General features: G+C 36.7%; 1 protein-coding gene across 1 annotated transcript; it reads right to left on the bottom strand.

Moving 5' to 3' along the window:
• Nucleotides 1-3,804: 3,804 nt before the first annotated feature.
• On the bottom strand, nucleotides 3,805-7,121 carry LOC107465410 (root phototropism protein 3-like). Its single transcript, XM_016084386.3, has 4 exons — nucleotides 6,610-7,121; nucleotides 6,428-6,497; nucleotides 4,624-5,712; nucleotides 3,805-4,247 (listed from the first exon to the last, which is right to left on the bottom strand). The coding sequence occupies exons 1-4, from the start codon at nucleotides 6,729-6,731 to the stop codon at nucleotides 3,876-3,878; spliced, it is 1,653 nt and encodes a 550-aa protein (XP_015939872.1). The 5' UTR covers nucleotides 6,732-7,121; the 3' UTR covers nucleotides 3,805-3,875.
• Between the last annotated feature and the right edge of the window lie 14,194 nt (nucleotides 7,122-21,315).

Genomic DNA, 21,315 nt, shown 5'->3' with positions numbered 1-21,315 from the left:
TAAATTCAATTATTATCATTAATTAACTCTTTTTAAAGAGCTATGAGTATTCTCATAAATGTATTTTTAGCACTAATTATTTATTAAAAAAACTTTTTCAACAATTCTTCACTCACTCCCTCTAATTAACACAGTTTAATTATGCACTGGTCAACCATAAGTTTCAACAAATATATTGCATTAAGAAAAATATAAGATTATTTACCGACCTTTCTTGTTTCATAGCTAAATTTATTCTATTAGCTTATAATAGATTTCATGCATGTCTTTTCATTGATCTTTTGTGTGGTACACCATCAATTTCAGACTTCTAAGCATATAAATATTATGAAACTAAACAACCACTGATGTAGGTCTGTTGATGAAGAAGATTCAAATATTAAAGAAATTACGATAATATAAATATATATTTTTTGTTATTCAAAAAATAAAATAAAAACGTTGTAAGGAAAAAAGAAAAAGAAAAAATGAAAACTTTATTTGGAAAAGTGAGGAACGACTCTGATGGCTTGAGAAATGGTTAGAAGTCTTGGGTCTCCCTTGAGGTTATTCTTTTCGGCGAACATTTTCTTTTCTTTTCTTTCCTTTTGTTTCTTTCTTTATTTTCTATCTCAAGTGTGAAATGTGTGTCTCTGTGTATGTATGTGTGGCAGCCTCGATGAAGAAGACCTCCTCCTCGGAGAACACTACACGAAGTCGATGACCATAAAAACGAGAAGAACATCTCAAATTTTAGAAGCGCGGGTGGGAAGGAGTAAGAAATAGTCTCGATCCAGGGCCTGATAGTTGTATGTGTTTGTGGGTAGTCTCAATCCATACTCTGGTAGTTGCTGCTAGTGTCGGTTTTTATTGCGGTGATGAAAAAAAAAAGATAAAGAAGAAGAAGAGATCCTATTTACCAAAAAAAATAATTTAAAAAAAATTATTTGTAAAAATATTAAATATTAGAAAATTTTTAATAAAATTAAACATATAAATTTATATTTAATCTATACCGTTAGATATAATAATAAAATAATCTAAGAGTTTAAATTAAAAGTCAAACTAGGGACTAACGTTAATTCCAAAATTATCTGGGACTTGAGACCAACAAATCAACTACCCAGTTAATTTATATAAGTTGTACATGAAAATGAAAAATTGTTGAGGTAATAAAAAAATTGTTGATAAAGCAAGAGTACTAAGAATTAAGAACTTGTTTGGTTTACATTTTCAATACATTTTTTCATGAAAATCTAAAAGGTAAAGATACTAAAAAATAAAACACATAAAATTAAAATAAAAATAAAAACACAAATTAAAATTTTTTATTGAGAAGATATATTTTTATATACATTTAAATTTTATTATTATTTTAAGTTTTTAACCATTTTGTTACAGATCTAAGTCTTTTTGCCAAACAAGTCTAACTAAGTTATCTCTAATCTAACAAAATTCGTTTACATAACACCATATGAAATCACGTCGTTTTTTTTTGTATTTTTTCTTTTTTGCATTTCTCTTCCAACATTCGTATCCCGCATTCTTCTTTCTCCTCCTCCTCCTTCTTCTCCTTCTTCTTTGCATTTCTCCTTCTTTTTCTTCGCATTTTTTCTTTTTTGCGTGTTTCATCCTCATCGTCGTTCTTTTAATGCTGTTGTTGTTGTTAAATTTTTTTTCCTCCTCCTCTTTCTATTAATTTTGTAACATTATGTATTTTTTATTCTAATTAAGAGATTAAAATAAGAAGAATAATAAAATAATAATGATGAAGAAGGAGGAGGAAGAGGAGGAAGAGGAGGAAGAGGAGTTTTGAGTTATCCAGAATTTATCATGAAATAACACCGAAATTTTTTAACTGTTTCTCAATTTTGACACCGAAATTTTTTAATTGTGACACAAATTTTTAATAGGGTTATCATTAAGTAATTTTAGTACATTCTAGATTTAATTTCGGTACATTTTAAATCTAAATAAGGTATACTTTTGGTCTGAACTTGTTTTCAGAATGCACCTTAATTAACTCTAAAATTAAATCCAGAATCTACCTCAATTAACTCAGAAAGAAAAGATGAATAAGAAAAAAAATTGAGATAACAAACTTAGTTCAAAAACAAGCACACAAACAAAGACCGAATCTTCTTCTTCTTCATGTTCCTTATTTTTTGCATGTTTTTCCTCCATTGTTCTTCTTTTATTGCTGCTGCTGTTGTTGTATTTTTTCTTTTCTTTTTTTTCTAGTAATTTTGTAGTATTAAATTTTTTTATTCCTCTTAATTAAGAGAATGAAAAAGAAGAATTATGAGAAAATAAAATAAGAAGAAGAAACAGCAGAAGATGAGGAAGAGAAAGAGAAAAAGTTTCGAATTATGCAGAATCTATCAGAATAAAAATACATCCAAAATTCTTAACAATAACACATAAATTTCTTAGTTTTTACATCTAAATTTTGCTACAAAAGTACAAAAATATCTTCTTTAATGGTGTATTTTTTTTCTTTGTTTATTTCTTTCTTTTAATTGAATGAATGTAGATTTATCCTCTTTCTAGTAATTTTGTAATATTATGTATTTCTTCTTCTTTTTTATTTTATTTTTTTATTATTGTTAAAAGAGTAAAACAAGAAAAAACTTGAGAAAGTAAAATAAGAAGGAAAATGACGAATAAGAAAAAAAAAGACGATGATGATGAAAAAAGAAGAAGAAGCAGCAAAAGATAGGGAGGAGGAAGATGAAGAGTTTTGAATTATGCAAAATTTATCAAAATAAACATACACCGAGATTTCTTAATAATACATAAATGTCTTGGTTTTTACACCGATCTGTTGCTACAAATGCACAAAAATGTTCTTTAATACTGCATTTTTTTCTTTTTTTTCTCTATTTCTTTCTTTCTTTTAGTTGAATGAATGTAGGTTCATCATTTTCTTAGTAATTTTGTAGCATTATGTGTTTCTTCTTCTTTGATTCATTTTTTTCGTTTTTACTTTTATTAAGAGAGTAAAATAAGAAGAAACTTGAGAAGATATATAAAACAAGAAAGAAAAGATGAATAAGAAAAAAAAATGATGACGATGATGAAAAAGAAGAAGAAGTAGCAGTTGAAGATGGAGAAAGAAGATGAAGAGTTTTGAATTATGCAAAACTTATCAGAATACAAATATACCAAAATATTTTAATAATAACAAATAAATTTCTTAATTTTTACATCAAAATTTTGCTACAAATAATGCTGCATTTTTTTATTTATTTTCTTTCTTTTTTCTGTTATACATATAAGAAGAAGACGAATATGATAATAATAATGATGATGAATGAGGAATAGGAGGAGAAGAAAAAAAAGTGGGAGATCGAATAAATTCAAATGAAAAAAGAAATAGGAGAAGAAGACGGAGGTAGTGGTAGTGACAATAATAATAAAGAAAGGAGGAGAAAAAATTCTAATAAAAAAGAAGGAAGAAGAGAAGGAGGAGGAGGAGGTAGTGGTGACGATGATAATGAAAGAGAAAAAATAACTAAAAATAAAGAGAAAAAGAAAACGCAGCATTGGAAAAGAAGAAGAAAGAGTGAAAAAGAATGTGCGCGCGTAAATTTAAAACATTAAGAAAAAACTTGGGCGAGAAGAAGAAGAAAAAACCAGGGAAAGATGAAGAAGATTATGTGTGCATGTATGTAAATAACTTGGTTGAATTTGGTTAAGTAAATCACTTAGTTGTAGAGATTTATTCTTATTTTAAATATTTATTTAATTATTACCATATCAACAGTTTGATCTGTCATTTACCTATTGCATTGATCCAACTATTGACCCAATAACTCAGTAGTATGATCAGGGTGATTGCCTGTGTGGTTTTAACAATGCATGTGATTTAATGTTCAGTATTACATTGCAAGCTTTCACCAAATGCATCTCTTCCTTAATTGCTTTTGGAGCTTTATTCTGCATGTATTTAGTTCCAAGAGTTGAGACTTCATAACTTCAACATCTCTCTTCATCAATTTCATCTCATTGGCATTTATATTTCTTCTCTCGAAATCTGTGCTTACTCTTATAACTGTATGAGTATGTGTCCTCCTGTAATTTGGTTCATCACTGGTCACTGACCTTGTTGCCATGTTCACTTGTTCAAGAAGCATGAATTGCGTTGTCAATTTCACCGGCAACCTATTATTCTTCGCCACATGCACACGCGCTTCTTGTGACAATCTATGGTATCCCAAAACTTTACACATCTCTTCTCTCTCGTCTTCTCTCAATTCTGGATGTGCCTAAAAAAATGAGGGCCTTTTAAGTCTCTAGTTTTTAAACACCGAATCAGAGAAACACTTGTAAAATAATATGTAACTTTATTTCAAACTAATTGAAGTTGATTAAATATAACAATTCCTATCATTATTCTTATGAAATATAAAAGAGTAGGATATACTTATCATTTCTCTCTTATCACTAATAAATTAGGCAAGATTTTGAAATGTACACGTAATCTCCTAAATTAAATTTGACATTGTTGGATTTGTTCTAACATATCACTAGTAGAAATAGGTTTAGTAACAAGAACTAAACGCATGTTTTTATAGAATATAAAGTTACTTTTTATTGAGCGAATTTGAATTTTCATACAAAATAAAATAACATTACCATTACCTTAAGGTACATGTCGATAGCTCTATAGAGAAGATCATCACATAATCTAGCATCTTGTGGCAAAGCTTCAACAAGTGATTTGAAACTCTCCACTCTAAGATTCTTATCCCTTGCAACCTGTATGAGATACCCATCCACCAACCTTCCAATGGCATGCATTTTTTCCTTAGAATTCTTTGAAATGTGGCAAACATAACACTGTAACACTCTCACAACAACATCTACATCATTCAAAGAACCCTTATCTCCTTGGTTCTTAACCAACAGATCAGAGACACTGCATTGATCCAACATTAAAGCTATCCTTCTTTCAAGCACACACAACAACTCCAGATCGATTTTCAGCATTACCCCTGCTTTTAGTAGGTGAAGCAAGAAATTGCAAGAAACTGAGTTTACTTCAGTGGGAAGTAACCTAATCAAGCATTCGGTCGAAACTCTATGTAACTGGATTGATACGTGTTTAGGTGTCACTTTGTCAAGTCCAGTAAGTGTGAATTGGGAAAACCATTTCATTGTCCAATGTTGTATGCAAGAACCAACAAGATCAGATTTTGTTCCACCCCTTTTGAGACACTGAATCACTTCCACGAAATGATCGATTCGCAGCTTAGATACATCTTCGAACCACCAAGAATTATCAAATTTTGAGTAGTCCTCATCATATGTTGTTGTACTTGGACTTTTTGAGCATGCCTTCCAAGCTATTGCTTCCGAGCAGTGCTTCACTATTTGCAAATCCTTGGCCCAAGACGAAATGGATTCACAGCTTTTGAGTATTCGGAATGTGTCCTTCCATGAAGAGAGTATTAGGAAGCTGAGAAAAGCTTCTGTCTTGGAAATGAGGTTTCCTTCTTCAAGTTCTTCATTCATTTCCAAGAAATGTGCAGCACAGTATAATGGGGCAACGTTTTCTGCAGTTATATCAATCTTCCAACCATAACAGAACTTCGCTACTAATTCGAATGTTTTTTTGCCACCTGGAATGTTCTCTAATTGGATTATGAGTCTGTCACCGGAAATTTCAATGTTACATCCCCCTTGAAAGACAAGCCTATTCAAATATTCACTTCTTGAGACCATAGCAAGCTGGAAATGAATAAATCATAAGCATTTAAAATACAGAAGAGATTTGTTTTGTTTTTTTTTCCCTAACGTGTTCTTCAGTCCGACAGACTAAGAACTAATTTATTGCAGATCAAAGTTCCATTTAAGGGTTTGTTACTGGTCAATGAATTATTGTATGCACAAGGTAGGATTTAAATTTCGATATATACTTAAGCAAACTAGTAATCTAACCACTAGACCAACCTAAGCTCGTTAATTTTATGTTCAGTTATATATCGGGTCTATGTACAATTTTTGTTCTTTGAATAGAGTGAAATTACATTAATTGACCTCATACCGCATTCAAAAGTAATAACAAGAATAAATAACACATCTCAATTTTAAAAATAAAATAATTAAATTTTCATATAGAAACTATAAGGGGAAATTTATTGCTAAATCATCTGCTTTTGAGAAGGACTAGCTATTCTAAATGGATTATTTTATTTTATTTGTCTTTATTTAGAATATTTATTATTAATAGCAGTGACTAATCCCTCAATAAATAACTTCTGAGAAAGAACATTTTGAAGAGAATAAATTTTTAACTTCGACATTTATACAGATTACTAAGAATTAAATCTCAACAATACTAATCATGTCATAAAATCATTTGGTTTTAGACACAAAGACTGATCTTTCTTATGATATAAGTACACCAAGTGTTCTATAGAATTAAATGAGAGATTTGGCAAACCTTATGCAGATGAAAGCTGGAGTGATCAACTTGTATGATCAAATCAGCAGGGGAACTTGCCTCGGGAATCCTGCACCAAATGGTACAAATAACATAACATAAATAAATAAAGACTGCAGTATCATAGTTGTTGATAGAAACTCCTGAAGAGAATAATCCTCATGCGAAATGGAGATATGTACCAGCCATGGTTTCTAGTTGGTTCTAGGGAATCAGCAAGCAAAGGAACATCAGCTGGTAAAACAACACATCGGTTACTCTTCCCACTGGACACTGCCCCTTGCAATTCACACGTGTTCTTCATCTTTTCTCAAAGGGCTTCAATGGTGGATATTACAAATTTGGCATGGACTATGATATATATATATATATATATATAACTCAGAAATAGACTTGGTTGAGCTAGTAAACAACCTTGGTTCTTAACAAGAGTACAGAATAAATGGATCACACAAGATAACTACTTATCTTTTGGAAGTATTGGAGGATATATACACAGAAGTTTTGTCCCTCAATTTGGCACACCAAGGATTAATCTGTTGCAGATCAAATCGAAATTCTATTTAAAGGTTTGTCATTGGTCAATGGATTAATATATGGACAAGATAAGATTCAAATCCTGACACTTATTTAAGCAGTTTACAAGTGAGTTATTCACTCGACCACCCTATGTTAGTTATCAATTAGTAGCTATATAATTGTAAAGATGTGCAAAATAGTTATCAGTCATTTATCCTGGCTTTTGATCCATCAGTTACATGGTTTGTGAATTCTATTTACACAAATATTCACATTTTATCTAATTATGTATGAGAGGTATATCAGTTGAAGAATTATTCTGTAAGTCTAATTTCAGCATTTATGACATTGAAGAAGGGTTGTTGCTTTTTACCAACTGCTGTCACTGTTAGCAATAGAACAGAGTGTTGGAGAAGGGACGGATAAGAGGCATAATCATCGCAGATAGTAAGCACTATAATCTCATCCACTGAACATAGAAATGCCAAATGAACTCTTCTCCATTGGTGTCCCCTTCATCAATTAATAAGAATGTCTATTACTAATCAAAGCTGATTTCATTGTAGCCACATGATTTTATGGTCAGGAAACTTGTTCTTGTTTTCACTATTTCTTTCAAAATTTTTTTATTTTATTATAATTATTTATTTTAATTTTTGCATTATTTGCGAACGAATGTGTTCTCAAGTTTAGGAAGCGACAAACACAACCAAGGAAACACTTTGAAAGATAAACAACAAAAATATACTAAAATTAAAATAAAAGCTTATTAAAGAGCTCAAAATCCAAAATTTTTATATTTGAGAACACTAATTTTCAGTTCACTAATGATGATTGAATGATAGGCAACTTCAATAGTCTTCGTCAACAACTTGAGAAAATTCTTTCATGTGAAATTTGTAAGTACATAACCAAATAGACTTAATTTCTATCGACAAAAATTTTAAAAGGAAATTAAATTAACAAACTATAATACATAATTATCAATAATAATGCTGATCTGTCATAGATGTGTCACTCATTCCTCAGATTCTCTATTGACCAACAACATAAAATTATTTTTAATTATCAATCGCAAATTCAAAAAAAATCACAACTAGTTTCTTTTTCTTGATATTTTTTATCTTTAGAATTAGTTTAATGGTAAATATGAGTGGTAAAGTGAATAATCCGCTGTACCCTACCAAGGCCTATTCTAAAAAATAAAACGGGCTCAAAATATTATCCCATTTTTATGTGAGTTGGTGGGCTAGTAAATTAGTCAATTTAAACTTTTTTTAAAAAGTTAATTAAAATTAATCTAAAAAATATAATTAAAAAATACATACAAATAAAAAATAATAAAATTACAATATAATTTTTTTATTTTTTTATCTTTTAATTTTAATAGAATTATTTAAATAATTTCTATCAATAAAATTATCTTTATTTTATCAAACAAGTCACACAATTGATTGTTAATATTTATAGTACTAATCATACATTTATTGAGAAAATGTTATCTACTAAACGGTTAAAACATATATATGGATCAAAATTTTAAAATACAGATAACAAGCTCCAAACTCGACCTGCGAAACTAAGGCTGGCTGGAGTATATATAAAACCCAGAATACATCCTAAAAAACAGCGTAAAAATACATGTTTCTCCAAGTCATCCTCTAAGAGAAACAAAATACATATGATCATTATTCTTCTTTCTCATAATTCATAACTTCTGAATATCTCCTCAACTTATTTAACAGACTCATCTTCGTTCTAAGGCTTAAAGGCTCGCTAATGAACCTTAAACAAGGGTAAAAGAGGTCTGGAAAGCTAGTAAGTATGTTTAAAACTTAAAAATACCATTTTTTCAAAACAGGGTCGTCGTGCGTATGCACGAATATGATTTTTGGCAAACTCGCGTACGCGACCACCTCCCGCATACGCGGGTACTCAAAACAGAGGGGGTGCCTCGTGTACATGTGAACATCATCACGTACGCATGCCTCATGCATACGCATGATTGTAAAACTTGGCAAAGTCGCGTACGCCTTCACCTCATGCGCACACATGGCCATCAGAGTTTGCAAAATCTGTTAAGTTCCAGAAAACCAGTTTTACACTCCCAACTTCAAGCTCACATAATTTTTAGTTAAAAGTCGTTTAATCCGTTCTTCAAACATTACAAACTTCACATAGCCAATTCATTCAAAACAAGTTTTACAAAATTTGGATGTTCAGAAGCCAAGTTATAGCCCGCCGAAGTTGGTCAAAAATCAGTTTTTATCAAAAGTTACAAAAACTCTAACTTTCCAAATTCTCAATTCCAAACCCACAAATTCACAACCAAAACAACTCTAATGCTCCTAAACATGTTCACACACTAATCTTTCATACTTTAACAAACCAACCTACACACAATTTCTCCGATCCATTTCAATTCAATATCACAAGATCACCACCAACCCTTAACACATCAACAATCATCATTATTTTATACTTATCAACATCATAATCCAAATACATACAAGTTTTTATACTCATCAAAATCATAATTTCATATACAAACTCATATCCTCTTCAAAAATCATAAATCCAACACATACAACTCACATACCCTTCATATACAACCCATATACCATATTCACATGCATCACGATCACCCCACCATCCTCTGAACATATGAATTCATCAATATCAATCAACAAGCTCCAAATACAACACACATCAATCTCAAAATTCATAATCTTTATTCATTTAAACATTAACCATTCACATATTCAGCTTATCCTATGATCAATTAGCCTAAGTTTACACGGGACAGTAAACATTAACTACGAGAAACCAAAACCATACCTTGGTCGATTTCTCTCCAAGCTCAAACACCTCAATTCAAGTCTCCAAGATTTCAAATTAAATGCTATGAGTTTTAACCACCAAAAGCTCCAATTCAAGTTCCCCACTTCACCAATTTAACATCAACTTCACATATGTTCAACCTAATTCATATAATTTTATATACATTCACAATTTCAAAATTCTAACCTCATAAAATTGAAAGATTCAAATGGATAATGGTTCATTGCCTTGCCCAAATAAAATTGAGATATAACCCAATAATTATCCAATGTTAGATTACACCTAAATCATCAAAATCACAAACTTTCCTCAATATTAATACCCATAACTTGAAAATATAGGAAGAAAAGAACTGGGCATGAAATTAACAATTCCTTACCATAGTGTTTAGTTAGAATTGAATAAGACTCCGAGACGAATGCATGACCGATTGGCCGCTGACGACTTGTCAATCGGAGTTCCGGATTGAAAATTATGAGGAATTGAAGGTTGAGGGTGAAAAGGGGTTTAGGGTTCCATCCACCATCTCTCTTCTTAGCGTGAATGGCTCAAATGAAGGGGAAGGACGCTGATTGCAAGGGTTTTATATGTTGGGCTTGAGCTCGGTTTGGCCTATTGGCCTAATTTTATGCTTAAATCTTTAAAATTAGTATAAAAATTTGTATTTTAATTATTTCTACTCATTCCAATTATAAAATGTAATTTTATAATTTTTTTAAATAATAATTAATTTTATTAGTTAATTACTTATAAATTTTTAGGGTTTTACACCAACCATAAAAAAAATTTTCGTTAATGAAACAGGATTATGTGACAAACGAAAGTGGTGGTTCCGTTGATGTAGAATGACTAATTTAATCTTTCCTTTAGAAATTGTTCGGTTGCTTGGATGAATGGTGGTTCGGGTGGAGTCGGGTCTGGAGCAACGGGTTGTATGAGGGAGGATCAGGACCTGAGCATGATCTTCCACGAGAAGTGGGGTTGTTTGGGTCATCGGTGGATCAGTGGGTGGGTCCACCTGCAAGGATACTCCGATGCTAAAGTCAGTGTCCATACAATGAGGTGACTAATTAGGGTAAAAGATGACATACCTGTGGTGAGGGGTAGGTCCCTTCCCATTTATACTTTGTACTCGGGTGGGCTCTCCCTTTTGGGCCCGTCCATCTGGAAGCTTTTGCTAACTGTCCTGGTCTTCACAATAGGGCGTGAGGTGGCACGTGGGTGACCTCTGGATACGGGTTGCATGCCCGGCGAGTTGGAGGCCCAGATGTGAACCCATGGCCTTTGTCGGGTTAGGGCAGAACAGTGTCTCAAACATATCAAGCAGCGAAGCTTAAAGCTCACGGTTGGTACATTCGAATTACTTGTGCTTTCTTGGTTTGGATCCTTCTTGGCCCGAGAACCTGTTGTCAAAATCCGTGCCACCAGTGCGCGTGATTTTCCCTACCCGTTACTTGGGGACATCGTTTCAATTTCTATGCAAGAGCATTAAATGCTCTTTATGACTGATTTGATTTGAAAGCAGGGGAAAGTTTATTGTGCCTCTGTCTTTTTGTGCTTCCCCCAAGACGGTTACCATTTACATTTCTTCTTTAGCTTTTGCAACTTCTTCTTTCTCATTTCCTTTCACACCTCATTCATCTTTCTTCACTTCTTTTTGTTGTGTATTCGAGATTCTGCTTCTTGCCTGTTGTGAATCCCAACACATTTGTCTTCTATTCATCACTTCTTCTTGCTTCAACTATTGGTGAGTGACTCTGATACTCATGACATTTGTTTTTGCTTGAATAAATGTCTTTGTTGTGTGTTATATTTGCTTTATTTTAGCTTTTGTTTGGTTCTTGTTTTACTTAGATTTAGGCTTGCCATTGATAGTTAGTTCTTAGGGGGTGCCATAGGTGTCTCTTTTCCTGGATTTAGGCCTTGCACTAATGCAAGATAGCATATAGTAGTGATATAGTGGAGTACAATTTCATCTTTTCATTTTTCTCGAGTTTTTGACTTCCTGAGTTGACTTAAGTGGTGCCTCTACTGTAAGTATGCACAGTAATTCGTAGCACAAAATCTTGTGGATCGCTATGCTTGGGTTACTTTCGATGTGACGGTCACGACTTCCCAAATAACCCAAGAGAAACTATAGGAATTTCGCAATTCTGGGGCCTTGTGTAGAGGTGGTCCGGAAGAAGCGAATTACAACATTTTTTCCCCGAGAGATCATGAACACGTATGTCAAATAAATTTGTCGTTTCCCTTTTCTCCTTTTTTCATGGCTCTGTTGAACCGATGTGACATCTCCCCATCACAACTTCATCCAAATAGCTGGGCTGCCATCCGTTGCTTTGAGATGGAGTGTGAATACTTGGAGCTCCCGATTTCCATTAATGTATTTCTTCACCTTTTCTTACTCACAAACCCCTCCCGAGAAGGCAATTACAAAAAAGGCTACATCTGCTTCTGGGCTGTACAGAATCGACGAATCTTCGGACTTTTTGAGGATTCCTTTTATGGCTTTAAAAGCACCTACTTTAAGGTTCGGCCGGCTAAGGGTCACCACCCTTTCTGGATTACCCTTGAAGGTGAAAGACGAATTCTGATGTACTGGAGCTTTGGTGCTAGTTTAATAAAGATAACCTATGAAGATTAGGTCGGGAGGGCCACTAAATTGCCGACATCTTGTTAGTGATTTTTGGCTCTAGGAATATCAATCCCCATTTATTAATGGATGACCAGGAATCCAGTTGCAAATGTGTGAGTAAGGCTTGAATTTCATTATTGTCCCATTCTTCCGATTAGTTTCCTATTTTGCTCTTCTCGAAACTTCCCGGTTTTCCGATTTCTTAACTTTGCTTTTTCTTTTACTTTCTTGTAGTTGCTATGGATGCTGGGAATACAACCATGACTCACCTGATGACTCACTTCCTCCCTACGGAAGACATCGACGATGACAGCTCGACAACTCCTTTGGCCGAGACCGAGTCCCAAGTCATCGATGAAGGCAGTGCTCAACCTTGCCCTTCTGCCGAGGTTCCCTTTGAGAACCCCGAGGAGAACACTGCTGCTAATGAGGCAGACCAAGGTATAGGGGTGAAGGTTGAGGATAATGCTGAGTTAACTGTTATCACCAACCCAAAAAAGAGAAAAACAATCCCTGGCTCAGGAAAAGTTCTTACAGTTATAGAGAAGAACTTTGACGCAGTGTACTTTATTGACTCCCAGCTCCTCCTGGGTACTGAGGAGTTCTTCTAAGATGAGGATTTGGCTGCCCAGGCCAGGTGGACTTATCGAAGACTACTCTAGGTAGCTGCCATAGCCCGGAAGGTTGAGCATGTATTGGCGCGAGGCTGAGTCTTGGAAGGGAAACTCAGCGGAGCCCAGAAGAATGTTACCAATCTGAAAGTCCAAGAGGAGTCCTTGAAGAATCAGCTCGTCAAGGAGGAGAGGAAAGCCAAGGAGAGCGCCGATGAGATCATCACTTGGTTGATCTTGATTTCTCGATTTCCCGAGATCTCAACGCTACTCGAGGTCAGGCTACGGTAATGGAGGGAAAAGTGAAAGAGTTGGTGGAAAAGCTTGCTGAGCCTAGGAAATCGGCAGAAACCGCTAAGCAAGAAGCCTTAGCCATGAAAAAAAAAGGACAAAGAGATTGTTAAGGACGCTCGGGAAGCTTTCCAAGCTACCAAAGAGGTGGTTAAAGACCAACATAGCTTCCTTGGCAGTAGGCCTTGTTAAAACCCCTTGCCGTATAAAGTAAAGGATGACGGTAAATTGAAAAAATAAGGGTGAAGAATACTCATCAGGTCGGGAGGTCGGACCCTTAGAGTAAAACCTCTTCAATTTTGTCATATTCCATGTCCTTGGGACCTTTTTCCTGTCTAACTGTTCCAATTTATAAGCTCCTTTCCCAAGCGCTTCCCTTACTCTGTAAGGTCTTTCCCAATTGGGCACTAGCTTGCCTTCTCCTGGAGTCAGATGGCCTATGTCGTTACGTTGCAACACTAGGTCGCCTTCTTCAAAGCTTCTATTTTGCACGTTGCAATTGTAATGCAAAGCTATCCTTTACTTAAATGCAACTTTCAACAAGTGTGATATCTCCCTTGTCATGTCAATTAAGTCTTTTTCAATCGCTTCACTACCCCCACCCAGAAGTAACTTTGGGCTTGGTTCCCCGTTCTCCATAGGGATAACTGCATCAACATCATAGGTAAGCCGGAAGGGCATCTCCCTGGTGGAAGATTGTGGTGTCGTCCTATAGGACCATAAAATGGAGGCCAACTCGTCTGCCTAAAAGCCCTTTCGTTAGTTAAGACGCTTTTTTAACCTACTAATGATACTTTATTCACCGCTTCTGCTTGCCCATTACTCTGGGGATGTTTCACCGAGTATAACTTTTGCTTGATCCCCAATCCAGCTAAGAATTCCCTGAATTTTTTATCAGAGAACTGCGTCCCATTGTCTGAGACCATGACCTCCGGGATTCCAAACCTAGTGATTACTTGCCTCCAGAGAAACTTTTGACAATTTGCGGAGGATATGCTGGCCAATAGCTCTGCCTCCACCCACTTTGTGTAATAATCAATGGCCACGATGAGGTACTTAACCTGCCCTACGGCTACCGAGAACGATCCTAAGAGGTCGACTCCTCACTGGAAAAAAAGCTGGGAAGCTAGAATGGAACATAGCTCTTCTGCTGGGGCCTTTTGAAAATTCGCATTCTCATGACATTTCCTACACTTTTTCATGAACTCCCGGGCATCCGCCATCATAGAGGGCCAATAATATCCTACTCTAATGAGCTTCCTGGCCGCAACACCCTTTATGGACCTCGCTTAGGATGTAGTCTATTTGGTCGGGAAGCAGACATTTCAAAAGGGGCTAATTAAGTCCTCGTTTGTATAGCTACCCTTGTATTATTGCGTACTTAACAGCCTCTCTTCTTATCACTTTGGCCTCATTTTCATCTCCAGAGAGTGTCTTTTCTTTGAGAAAATGCTGGATTAGGTTTATCCAAGGGAGAGGGTCTAGGGCTTGGGCTAAGTAGAGGGTCACTGATAGTTCTTTCACCAAGCCTTGGATGAGAGATCAGTTTCCCGCTCCAGGTTTAGTGCTTGCCAATTTTGACAAGAGGTCGACCGTGGCATTTCTTTCCATGGGGACATGCTGGACTACTACCTCTTCAAAACCTTCACATAGCCTTTTTGCTTTCTCCAAATACTTTGGTAACAAAGGATCCCTGGCTTGGTAGGTTTCGTTCACTTAGAAGATCATGATCTGGGGGTCGCTGTTGACCTCAAGTTTCGTTGCTCCGACCTCTTTGGCTAAGGTTAAGCCACCTATCAGGGCCTCATACTCCACTGGTTATCTAAGACTGAGAACTCAAATTTGATAGATTGCTCGTAATTCATTCCTTCTAAGCTTTCTAAAATAAATCCCAGATCCTCTGAATGCTTAGTGAGAATCCCCGTCAACATGAAGCTTTCACCGTGTGCTCGGGTTCTCGGGAATATCACTAGTCATTTCCATCAGGAAGTCAACCATTGCTTGAGCCTTGATCACATGTCAAGGCTCGTACTGGATATCATACTAGGACAATTCTATTGCCCATGTCATCATACGCCCCACCAGGTTGGGTTTTTGTAAGATTTGTCAGATGGCCTGGTTTGTTCTCAATGTGATTAGGGTGTCTTTAAAAGTATTGCCTTAATCTCTGGGAGGAGACTACCAAAGCGTGAGCTAACTTCTCCAACTTAGTATACCTCAGCTCTACTCCTTGGAGCACTTTGCTTATGAAGTATACTGGTTATTGGAGTTTATCTTCCTTCTAAACCAAAATGGTCGCCATTGCCTCCTCTGTTACTGCCAGGTAGAGGTACATGATCTCCCCTTCTTTCGACTTACCCAGCACTGGTGGTTCTGAAAAAATCCTCTTGAAATGGTTGAAGGCTTCCTCACAAGCTAGGGTCCATTCAAAAATTATTGCTTTCTTCATCAGGTTGAAGAAGGGTAGGGCCTTTGCCGCCGAGGCACCGAGGAAATGAGATAATTCCGTGAGCCTTTCTACCAGTCTCTGGATGTCCTTGATGCAACCAGGGCTTGACATCCAGAGAACGGCTTCAAACTTATCTAGGTCGGCCTCAACTCCTCTTTGTGTGATCACAAACCCCAAGAACTTCCTTGCTTCCATGGAAAATGTGCATTTCAGAGTGTTCAGCCTCATATTATGCTATTGAAGTGACACGAATACAACTTCCAAATCGACAACTAAGTTGCTTGGCTCAGTCATCTTAACTAGTATATCATGGACGTACACTTTCACCGACTTGCCAATATGATCCTTGAAGACTTTGCTCATTGACCTTTGATAAGCAGCCCCTGCATTCTTCAGTCCAAATGGCATGACCTTGTAATAATAGGTCCCCATTGGCGTTATGAACGCCATTTTTTCTTCGTTAGAACGGTGCATCGAAATCTAGTTGTTTTTCAAATACGCATCCATGGAACTTAGAAATTGGTACCCCGCAGCAATGTCTACTAGGGCATCAATTTTGGAAAGAAGGAATGAATCTTTTGGACATGCTTTACTGAGTTCTAATTAGTTGACGCACATCTTCCACTTTTCATTGGCTTTTTTAACAAGGACCACGTTTATGAGCCACGTCGAGTAGTCCAATTCCCTTATGAAACTGGCTTCCAACAAGCTAGCCATCTGCTTGGCTACCTCATTATCCCTTTCTGGTGACATCTTTCTCCTACGTTATGCAACAAGCTTGGCATCTAGTTTCACGGACAGACGGTGTGACAAGAAACCAGGATCTACTCCTGGCATATTAGCCAAAGTCCAATCGAATAGATTTTTATTTGTTCTAATGGCCTTGATGAGAGGGCCCTTTAGTCATGGGGGAGGTTTCAGTTTACAAAGGTAAACTTGTTCTCCGTATCTGCCACCTAGAACTTTTTTAGGTCTCCCTGAGGCTCTAGCCTTGACTTGTCATCAACTCTCACATCCATGTCTGCCAGGAACACCCCGATAGCTTCCTTTGACTTCTTCCTTAGGGATAGACTGGCATTTTCACAAGCGACCGCCATTTTCAAGTCTCTCTGAATAGATCCTACAGGTCTACTGTCTGTCACAAACTTCATTGTGAGGAGCTTCGTGCAAATGACGGCTGACACCTCATTGATATTTCTCCTTCCTAGGATCACATTGTACGCTGTGGAGTCCCTCAGGACCACAAACTCCGCTATCGCTAATTTCTTACTTTTCTTGGATCCAACGCAGATCCGGAGGATGACTAACCTGTCAGGTCTTATGTAATTATCTATCAAAGCTACCACCCCATGTTGATCCCTTTTGAGGTCTCTCTCTGATCCCCAAGGTGTCAAACACATACCTGAACATGATGTTTCAGTCACCTCATGTGTCCACTAGGATTCGCTTGACCATGCCTGTCCCGATTCTCGCCGTAATCACCATTGGCAGGTCCTCAGGAAAGTCGTGGCACCAATGATCTTCTAGGCAAAAAGATATCTCGGAGAGCTCTCCAGACTGAGCACTGAGGTTTCCCAACGACACGGTTAGGACCTTTGCATCTTTTTTGCTGCTGATTTTGACTTGGGTGGTACATCTCTTCCGACCACAACATTAATGAATACCATTGGCGCATTATCCGCATTCTCGGAGGGCCTTTGTCTTGGCTTCATAGCCCGGCTCCAGTTCTCCTCGGGTCATTCTCGTTCTTTCTTTCTCAGTTCCCATAAGAATTGTGAGAACTCTGTCAACTTCCCTTCTCGAATGGCCTGCTCCAAAGCATCGTTCAGATAAAAATAGTCTCGGGTTTTGTGGCCAAAACCCTTATAGTAATTGATGGAGGAAAAATATAGGTAAAGATTTTCACAAAAATAAGCGCATTGTAAGTATAGTTCTAAATCGACAATTAAACCTCAATCAAATTTAAATTATTTGTCACTTAAGCAAACCCAATAAAATTTACCGAAGTATTTAAACCTTGGGTCGTCTCTCAAGGAATTGCAGGGAAGTGTTCATTATTGGTTATGATAAAGTATATTTTTAGGTTTTGTGATAAGAGACAAGTAACGTAAATAACAGGGAAATAAAATAACAACTAAGAAAAGTTCTAATAAGGATGGAGAATTGGAATTCCTATCCTTATTATCATTGTCAATTGTGAAGGTAATAGCAAAGTGCTCTCACTTAGTTAACCTCTAATAATTGAAGGAAAGTCAAGTGAGTAAATCAACTTGAGTTCACAAGTCCTAATTAAAGACTAGAGTTAGTGAAGCTCAAGCCAACTAGCAACGTTCAATCACCAACCAACAAGAGAGTTTAACAATTTAAGAGTCTCCAAATTACTCAATCCAAGCTAAGAACATAAAAATATAATTTAAAATCCAACCAAGCATTTTATCAAACACTTGGAAGGCATACACTAAAAGCATAGAAAAGTAATAAGAGAATGTAACATCTAAGACCAACAATCGCAAGGAATCAATAATAACAATTGAAGAAAGAAGCAATAAATATGAAATACCTCAAATTGTATTAATAAGGAAATTGAATCTAACATGAAGAATTCATAAATTAAATGGGGAAAATAAAGACATCAACAAGAGAAAATAAACTAAGATGCTAGAATAATAGAATGTAGAAGAAAAACTAAATTAAAACAAGATGGAAATCTGAATTGGAGAAGAAATAAGACTAAAAACCTTAAAACCTAGAGAGAGAAGAGAGCCTCTCTCTAGAAAACTACATCTAAACCTAAAATTATGTGAATGAATGTGTGAATGTTTGTTTCCCCCACTCTGCAGCCTATAATCTGTGTTTTCAAGTTTGGAATTGGGCCAAAACCATCCCATAAATCATCCCCAACGTTTTCTGATATCTGCAGTACGTGACGCTTTGTCACGCATACGTGTCACCCACGCGTACGTGTCGCTTGTCTACCGCACCAGTCACGCGTACGCGTCATACCATACGTGCGCGTCACCTAACTGCAAGGAAACTATAGCAAATTGCATATCATTTTGAAGCCCCGGATGTTAGCTTTCTAACGCAACTGGAACTGCCTCATTCGGACCTTTGTTAGCTCTAGTTATGATTGATTTAGTACGAAGAGATCAGGATTGACAGCTTAGCAATTCCTTCAATTTCTTGTATTCCTTCCACTTTTTTATGCTTCCTTTCCATCCTCTAAGCCATTCATGTCCTATAAAACCTGAAAACACTTAACAAATATATCATGGCATCGAATGGTAATAAGAGGGGATTAAAATTAGCAAATTTAAGGCAAAAAACGCATGTTTTCAATCATAGCACAAAATTAGGAAGAAAAATGTAAAACATGCGAATTCTATGAATAAGTGTGAGAATAAGGGATAAAATCCACTCAATTCAGTACAAAATAAATCGTAAAATAGCGGTTTATCAGTAATCACAATACAAGCTCTTGTTTTCACTCGTTCCATCCTTGAGCCGTCGTGGTTTGGATAGTATACCTTTGTCCACAATTTGTTGATACACTTCCATAATAGGTGCCGTCAGGGGTGTGTAGTTAGTGAACTTACCCATCTGAGGAAATGGTTTGAATGGTTTCCCTGATGTTCCCTCCTTTAGCGCCTCTCTTGGCTTTTCTGCGTTCCCAGTCTGATGTGCTAGCGGGTCACGCAGCTTCTGCTTTTTGGCGGCCACCACTTGACTGACTTTTTCGTCGTTAATATACTCCCTCACTACATTTTGGATTTCTAGCATAGTCCAGACATGCTTGATGGTGAGGTGGTTCCTGAACTCCCCATTTAGCAAGCCATTTGTCAAGCACAGACTCGCCACCAAGTCTACTAGGCCATCAATCTCTAAACATTCATCATTGAACCAGTCGAGAAACTTTCTCGTCGGTTCTCCATCCCGTTGAGTCACCCCGAGCAAATTAATCGGGTGTTTGGCCTTGGCTATCCGGGTAGTGAATTATGCTAAGAACCTCTGCGCAATGTCCATGAAAGCTGTAATGGATTCTTACGGAAGCACGTTGAACAAACGTATCACTGGACCCACCAAAGTTATAGGGAAGGCATGGCATTTGACAGCATCACCCACACCCTCCATGTTCATTCTAGCCTTGAAGGCCATCAAATGTTCTTGGGGGTCTTTCATCATCTGTTGGTTTGTCAATATTTTTTGGTAGCCAAACCTTGAGGATGGATAGAAATAAAAGTGGTTGTTCCCATTATAATGAGATATCGACACTTCTTTCCCTTGTCTCTCCCCGACCATCCGATCTTCCGTGGGTGTAAGCGTGGGAGTGAGTGTCAGCCTGTTCATGCTCGTCGTCCCTCCTAGGGATTCTCCTGCGGTCTTCTGACATATTGGCTTGAAATCGTGCATGAGATAGACTTGGATTAGGGTCCCTGCTATGCTCGAGATGATAACGGTCCCTCATTTTTAGCTCCCTTTCCAAGTTCTTCACTCGGTGTCCAAGTTCTCGCATAATTTTTAAGTTGTCACCCCCTGTTCCACCGAACGAGCATCTCTCAGGAGATCGGGAGTGGGTGTCGCCTTGACGAGCCAAGGGCCTCGGCCATTCCTGAGAGCTTGCTGAACTAGCCCTGCTCTATAGGCGGGCTCCTCTATCCTCTCGTACCTCCTCTGCATAGAAAAAGAGCTCCATAGTCACACTAGATCTTCACAGATAGTGCCAATGTTCGGTTGCCTAGAAGAATGGTGGTTCAAGTGGAGTCAGGTCTGGAGCAACAGATTGTGTGAGGGAGGATCAGAACCTGAGCATGAGCTTCCATAAGAAGTGGGGTTGTCTGGGTCGTCGGTGGATCAGTGGGTGGGTCCACCTGCAAGGTGATAAACCACAATTTTAAGGTTTATCTTGTATTAAATTCAGTGAATTTTATCAACTTATCTCACATTTATTCAATGAAATAGTATGGTTTTGTGAATTTCTCCTAAATTGTACTTAAGATTGAAAACATGTTTTTAGACTCTTAAATTGCTAAATTTAATCCACTTTAATTTCATTCGATACCTTGATATATTTGTTGAACGATTTTAGGCTTAGGAGGCAAGGATTGGATAAAAAAAAGTGAAGAAAAAACATGTAAAAATGGAGAATTCATGAATAAATGAGGTTTTGGTAATCTGCCCAGTTTCGCGTACACGTGACCCACGCATACGCGTGACCAGAACTTTTGTCAAGCGACGCGTACGCGTTACAAGCAGTATGTGACCAACTTAAAGGAACATGCTGGGGACGATTTCTGAGCTCATACAGACCCAAATCCAACTCATTTCTAAAGTATTTGAGGCCACATTCAAGAAAGAACAGGGGAGAGCAAATAGGTTGAAAATAGGAACATGTTTTAGGTCATATTCTAGAGAGAGAAGCTCTCTCTTCTCTCTAGAATTAGGGTAGATTTAGGATATTGTTCTCTTAGGTTTAGATTTTAATTGTTGCTTTAATTTAGTTTTTCTTGTAATTTCTTGTTATTACATCTTTGCTATATTAGTT

This window comes from Arachis duranensis, chromosome 9, assembly GCF_000817695.3.
Source record: "Arachis duranensis cultivar V14167 chromosome 9, aradu.V14167.gnm2.J7QH, whole genome shotgun sequence".
Taxonomy (NCBI): Eukaryota; Viridiplantae; Streptophyta; class Magnoliopsida; order Fabales; family Fabaceae; genus Arachis; species Arachis duranensis.
This window is presented reverse-complemented; position numbering and strand designations above follow the sequence as displayed.